At 42.2% G+C, this 7,011-nt stretch overlaps 1 protein-coding gene across 5 annotated transcripts in view; it reads left to right on the top strand.

The window, feature by feature from the left end:
* Positions 1-3,439: 3,439 nt before the first annotated feature.
* Positions 3,440-7,011, top strand: part of LOC110582633 (adhesion G protein-coupled receptor E2-like) — a 27,328-nt gene continuing 23,756 nt past the window's right edge. For 4 of the 5 annotated variants that reach the window (XM_044912216.1, XM_044912219.1, XM_044912218.1 and 1 more), the window contains exons 1-3: positions 3,444-3,541; positions 3,715-3,938; positions 4,140-4,319. In XM_044912216.1, coding sequence (XP_044768151.1) covers positions 3,508-3,541; positions 3,715-3,938; positions 4,140-4,319 — 438 coding nt within the window. In that variant the 5' untranslated portion in view covers positions 3,444-3,507. Of the gene's footprint in view, positions 3,551-3,714; positions 3,939-4,139; positions 4,320-7,011 lie in introns of all 5 variants that reach the window. The other variant, XM_044912217.1, reaches the window with a different exon arrangement.

The raw sequence follows: 7,011 nt of genomic DNA, 5'->3' as shown, positions 1-7,011 counted from the left end.
GTTCCCACCTCCTTTGTCCCCCAGCCTCACTGGAGTGTGTGACCATGCTTATATCTCCGTATTACACTCATAAGCCAATTAAAAGGTTAAGTGAATAAAACTGTAAATCATACACATTTTCACTGTAATATAAATTATCAACAGATGAAATAACTATAATAAGAATTTAAGATAACAAAATAGAAACATCTTCAAAAGAAGACAATTTGTTAAATTTTGAAGAATAAAAATTTGATAATACTTGATATTTAAGTATGATTTGTTTTATTGAGGTAAGATTCATGTAATATAAAATTCACCATTTTAAGGAAAGTGTAAAATTCAGTGGCACTTAGTACACTCCCAGAGTTGTACAACCATCACCTCCATTTCTAAAATATATTCATCACCCAAAAGTAAATAGTGTACCCACTAAGGAGTCCCTTCTCATCTCTCCCTCCCCTAGACCCTGGCAGCCACCAGTCTGTTTTCTGTATGTGTGGATTTCAATATTCTGAACTTTTCATACCTATAGAATCATGCAATAGGTGACCTTATGGTCTGGCTTCTTTCACACAGCCTCATGTTTTCAAGGGGAATCCCTGTTGTAGCATGTTGTGGAATTCCTTTCCTTGTTATGGTTGAATAATATTCCATTATTGTGGATATAGTACCTTTTGAGTATCATTCATCCAGTGATTGACTTTTGGGTTGTTGCCAGCTTTTGCCTATTTTGAATAGCATGGCTGTGAATATTGCTGGACAAGTTTTTGTTGGAATAACTATTCTTACCTCTTTGCATACATACATAGGAGTGGATTTTTTTAATTTTTCATTGTTATGTTAATCACCATGCATTACATCATTAGTTTTTGATGTAGTGTTCCATGATTCATTGTTTGTGCATAACACCCAGTGCTCCATGCAGAACGTGCCCTCTTTAATACCCATCACCAGGCTAACCCATCCTCCCACCCCCCTCCCCTCTAGAACCCTCAGTTTGTTTTTCAGAGTCCATCGTCTCTCATGGTTCATCTCCCCCTCCGATTTCCCCCCACTCATTCTTCATAGGAGTGGATTTTTTAAAAACAGATTTTATTTATTTATTTGACTGAGAGAGAGAGCACAAGCAGGGGGAGTGGCAGAGAGAGCGGAGAAGCAGGCCCCCCATGGAGCAGAGAGCCCAAAGCAGGGCTTGATCCCGGGACCCTGGGATCATGACCTGAGCTGAAGGCAGATGCTTGACTGACTGAGCCACCCAGGTGCTGCAGGAATGGAATTTCTAAGCGATGAGGTCACTCTGTGTTCAACTTTTTGAGGAACTACCAAACTCTTTTTCCAAAATGGAGGCACCATTTTACATCCCCACCAGCAACACACAAGGGTTCCCATATCCACAGTCTCAGCAACACTTGGTACTTACATTTTGTTTTCCTTCAGCCTTTTTAGTATATGTCAGGGGATATCTTGTTGTGGTTTTGATTTTCCTTTCCCAAATGACTAATGACATTTAACATCTTTTTATGTGATTGTTGAATATTTGTGTATATATATTTGGAAACATCTATTCAAGTCCTTTGCCTATTTTTTAATTCTTTGTTTGGCTTTTGGTTGTTGAGCTGTAAGAGTTCTTTATATATTGTATAGTACACTCTATGAGACATGTGATTTGCTAAGTTTTTCTCCCATTCCATAGACTGTCTTTTCACTTAAATGAACAGATGCTTCTGTTTTGATGAAATTTCTCTTTTGTTTTCTCTATTTTTCTTGTGTTGCATGTGCATTTGGTGTCTTCTTTAAGAATCCATTTCCAAATCCAAGGCCATGAATATTACACCTGTGTTTCTTCCTAACTGTTCTGGTTTTAGCTCATAAATATAGGTCTTTGACCCATTTTGAGTTAATGTTTGTTTGTTGTGTAAGGTGCATTTCCTTCTACTGCAAGTGGAGATCCAGATGTGCCACACTGTTTGCTGAAGAGACTTTTTTTTTTCAGTGAAGGGTCTTGGCATCCCTTTTTTAAAATAGATTTTTAAAATTAATTAATTAATTATTTTATTTTATTATGTTAGTGTTTTTTTAAGATTTTTATTTATTTGTCAGATTGAGAAAGAGAAAGCACAAGCAAGGGAATCGGCAGGCAGAGGGAGAAGCGGACCCCCCGCTGAGCAAGGAGCTGATGCGGGACTCGATCCCAGGATCCTGGGGTCATGACCTGAGCCGAAGGCAGACACTTAACCAACTGAGCCACCCAGTCGCCCCAGGTCTTGGCATCCCTTGTCGGAATTCAATTGACCACAGATGTATGGGTTTATTTCCGGATTTTCAATTTTTTCAATTTATTTATTTTTGCGAGAGAGAGAGAGAGAGAGAGAGCGAGCAAGCATGACGAGGGGGAGGGGCAGAGGGAGAAGCAGACTCCCCGCTGAGCAGGGAGCCCGATGTGGGGCTCGATCCCAGGAGCATGGGATCACGACCCGAGCCGAAGCAGACGCTTAACAGACTGAGCCACCCAGGCACCCTGGACTTTCCATTTTATTTTACTGGTCTGTATGTCTATCCTTATGCCAGTGCCCTACTGTTCTGATTACTGTAGGTTAATAGTTTTGAAATCAGGAGGTGTATGTACTCGAATTTTGTTTTTCATTTTCAAGATTGTTTTGGGTGTTTGGGCCCCTTGCAATGCCCTGTGAACTTCAGGATGGACTTTTCCATTTCCAAAAAAAATGTTTTTGGAATATTGATATGGTATGTATTAAATCTGTAGACCTCTTTGGGAAATATTGCCATCTTATCAATATTAAGCCTTTTAAACCATGAATATAGACTGTTTCCCCAGTTACTTAGGGTCTCTCATTTATTCCAACAATTTTTTTTTGTAGTTTGTTGTGTACAAGTCTTGAACCTCCTTGGGTAGATTTATTCCTAATATTTTGTTAAAGGTTGTTTTACATCTATGCTCACAAGAAATATTGGTCTATAGTTTTCTCCTAATGGATTTTTCTGGTTTTGTTATCAGGGTGATGGTGGCTTCATAAGATTATTTAGACAGTATTCTATCCTTTCCTACTTTTGGAGGAATTTACAAAGGATTCTTATTAATTCTTACTTAAAAGGTTGGCAGAATTCACCAGTAAAGCTATTTGGTCTCGGCTTTTTATTTTGGGGAATTTTTACCTGTTTATTATCTTTGCCTGTGATAGGTCTGTTCAATTTTATTTGTTCTTCGGTTACTTTTGTACTTTGTGTGTCTCTAGGATTTTGTCACTTTCATCTAGATTATCCAGTTTGTTGGTGTACAATTGCTCATCGTATTTTCTTATAGTCCTTTGTAACTGTGTGTGTGTGTGTGTGAGAGTGTGTGCATGTGCCTACCACCACACATATAAAATAATGGTGTTATAGCAACCCCACAGGCACAATTACTAACCTAACTCCCTTATCTAACTCCTATCACTCATAGACCTGTCCCTGAAGGAGCAGGAGGAAGGACACAGAAATGTCACTTTGAGTTCAAATCAGGTGAAGATGCTGCTGAACTGGGATGTGGTGCGCGAGTCTGGTGAGTCAGGTACTGGCCGAGATGGGGGGAAGGTCACAAGATGCCCAAGGATGTGACAAACAGGGAACTGAAATTAAAGGGAAGGGGAGATTTAGTGAGGCCCAAAGAATCCATCTGAGGAGAAAAGGGCCCTGTGGGAACCCCAAGGTATCAACATTGACCTCTTCCTGCAGGTGCTTCTGTGGTGGGCCTTGTCTCCACACCGGGGATGGGCAAGTTGCTGGCTGAGGCCCGCCTGGTCCTGGAGCCTGAGAGGCAGGCAGTTCCGCATGGGGCACACAAGGGCGTGCTGCGAGGAGTCTCCTCTGTCCTGCTCTCACACGTCATCTCTGCCTTTATGAGCAACAGGGACACCCAGAACCTCAGCTCCCCTATCACCTTCATCTTTTCCCACCATGTGAGTGCTGGTGAGATGGGACTGTGGGAGGAGCCTGGGTCTTGGGCACAGCCTCGCTGCTCAGCTCAGTCTTGATTGAGGTTCTTGGGGGCTCCCCCATGGCTGCATCATTCCCCAAAGAAAGCCTTTTGCGAGCCAGCTTTGGATATGCATTTCTGAGCACCAGAACAATCAGGTCCCACCTACACTCTGTTTCTACAGTCACTGACCCCTGGGCCAACACAAAAGGTGTTCTGCGTCTTCTGGAATCACACTCCGGATGGATATGGTCATTGGTCCACCACAGGCTGCAGGATGGTGGCCACTGGAGACACCAGCACCACCTGCCAGTGCACCCACCTCAGCAGCTTTGCCATCCTCATGGCCCACTACGATGTGCCGGTGAGAGCCCTGAGAGAGGTTGCGTTCCATGCCTATTGCTCTGAAACATATTTCCCCGCATACGGGGCTTAAAAAAAAAAAACAAATTTATATCTTGTTTCTTTGGGGCAGCACTTGGGCGGGGCATAGCTAATTGTCTGCTCAGGGTCTTACAAGCCTGAAATCAGCCAGATTTGCATTCTCCTCTGTGGCTCAGGTTCCTCCTGTGAGCTCCCTGTTTGTTGGCAGGATTCAGTTCCTTGCAGTGGTAGGACTGGGGTTCCACTTTCTTGCTGCCTGTGATCAGGGGATCATGCTTGGCTACTAAGGACTACCTGCTTTCCTTCTCTGGCTGCCCTCAACCAGTGTATCAACATTTCTATCCAGAGGCCAGCAGGAGGAGCTCCCTCACCTCAAATGGTCTCTAATTTTGAATCTTTTAATCCAGGAAGAGCCCAGAGATTTGATGGCTCCCTGATTAGACCGGGCCCACCCAGGATAAACTCTCTCTCTTAGAGTCAACTGAATAGGACCTGAATTCCATCTGCAAAATCCTTTCAGGACAACACAATTTGGCCTTTAGCTGAAAACCCAATAGAAGGTGTGTGTATACCTTCTATCACTGCCAAATTACAGTTTGCATAACAGAGGTGTCCTCAGGGCAGGAGTGTTTAGGGGTTATAGAATGGAAGATATGGTGGTGTCAGAGGTCAGAGGGCCTCGGAAGCCAGTGAGGACAGGTAGATTAGGAACTATGTTTGCTTGCTGCCCTGGCCAGGTGAGCTGGTCACTTCCTCTCAGTCACCAAAACTAATGTCTCACTCAGGTGACCTGTAAAGTAAAAGAAACCATTGTGAATTCTGGGGCTTTGTCTTGAGTAAGGACTCTCCTATCCTTTGATTTTTTTTTTTTTGTATTATGTTATGTTAGTCACCATAGAGTACATGAATAGTTTTTCTTTTTAATTTAATTTTATTATGTTATGTTAGTCACCATACAATACCTCATTAGTTTTTGATGTAGTCATCCACAATCTATTGTTTTTGTGTAACACACAGTGCTCCACGAAGCTCGTGCCCTCCTTAATACCCATCACCGGGCTAACCCATCCCCCCACCCCCCTCCCCTCTAAAACCTTCAGATTGTTTCTCGGAGTCCATAGTCTCTCATAGTTTGTCTCCCCCTCCGATTTCCCCCTTCATTTTTCCCTTCCTTCTCCTAATGTCCTGCATGCTATTCCTTATGTTCCACAAATAAGTGAAACCATATGATAATTGCCTTTCTCTGCTTGACTTATTTCACTTAGCATAATCTCCTCCAGTCCCCTCCATGTTGATGCAAATGTTGGGTATTCATCCTTTCTGATGGCTGAGTAATATTCCATTGTATATATGCACCACATCTTCTTTATCCATTCATGTGGTGAAGGGCATCTTGGCCCTTTGCACAGTTTGGCTATTGCGGACATTGCTGCTCTGAACATTGGGGTGCATATGGCCCTTCTTTTCACTACATCTGTATCTTTGGTGTAAATACCCAGGAGTGCAGTTGCTGGGTGATAGGGTAGCTCTATTTTTAATTTTGTGAGGAACCTCCACACTGTTTTCCAAAGTGGCTGTACCAACTTGCATTGCCACCAACAGTAAGAGGGTCCCCCTTTCTCCACAACCTCTCCAACATTTGTTGTTTCTTGCCTTGTCCATTTTTGCCATTCTAACTGGTGTAAGGTAGTATCTCAGTGTGGTTTTGATTTGAATTTCCCTGATGGCTAATGATGATGAACATCTTTTCATGTGTCTGTCAGCCATTTGTATGTCTTCTTTGGAAAAGTGTCTGTTCATGTCTTCTGCCCATTTTTTGACTTGATTATTTGTTTTTTTGGGTGTTGAGATTGAGAAGTTCTTTATAGATCTTGGATACCACCCCTTTATCTGTAGTGTCATTTACAGATATCTTCTCCCGTTCCGTGAGTTGCCTCTTTGTTTCGTTGACTATTTCCTTTGCTGTGCAGAAGCTTTCTCTCTTGATGAAGTCCCAAAAGTTCATTTTTGCCTTTGATTCCCTTACCTTTGGACTCGTGTCTTGAAGGAAGTTGCTGTGGCCTATGTGGAAGAGGTTACTGCTTGTGTTCTCCTCTAGGATTTTGATGGATTCCTGTCTCACATTGAGGTCTTTCAACCATTTTGAGTTTATCTTTGTGAGTGGTGTTAGAGAATGGTCGAGTTTCATTCTTCTGTATATAGCTGTCCAATTTTCCAGGCACCATTTATTGAAGAGACTGTCTTTTTTCCATTGCATATTTTTTCTTGCTTTGTTGAAGATTACTTGACCATATAGTTGAGGGTCCATATCTGGCCTCTCTATTCTGTTCCATTGGTTTATATGTCTGTTTTTGTGCCAGTACCATGGTGTCTTGGTGATCATGGCTTTGTAAGATAGCTTGAAATCGGGCAACGTGATGCCCCTAGCTTTCTTTTTCTTTTTCAACACTCCTCGGCGATTCGGGTCTTTTCTGATTCCATACAAATTTTAGGATTGTTTGTTCCAGCACTTTGAAAAATGCCATTGGTGATTTGATCGGAATGGCGTTAAAAGTATAGATTGCTCTGGGTAGCATAGACATTTTAACAGTGTTCATTCTTCCAATCCAGGAGCATGGAGTGTTTTTCCATGTTTTTGTGTCTTCAATTTCTTTTTTTCCTTTTTCCTTTTT

Source organism: Neomonachus schauinslandi, unplaced genomic scaffold (genome assembly GCF_002201575.2).
Source record: "Neomonachus schauinslandi unplaced genomic scaffold, ASM220157v2 HiC_scaffold_614, whole genome shotgun sequence".
In the NCBI taxonomy this organism is placed as follows: Eukaryota; Metazoa; Chordata; class Mammalia; order Carnivora; family Phocidae; genus Neomonachus; species Neomonachus schauinslandi.
Note: the sequence above shows the minus strand (reverse complement) of the source record. Positions and strands in the feature narration are given on the sequence as shown.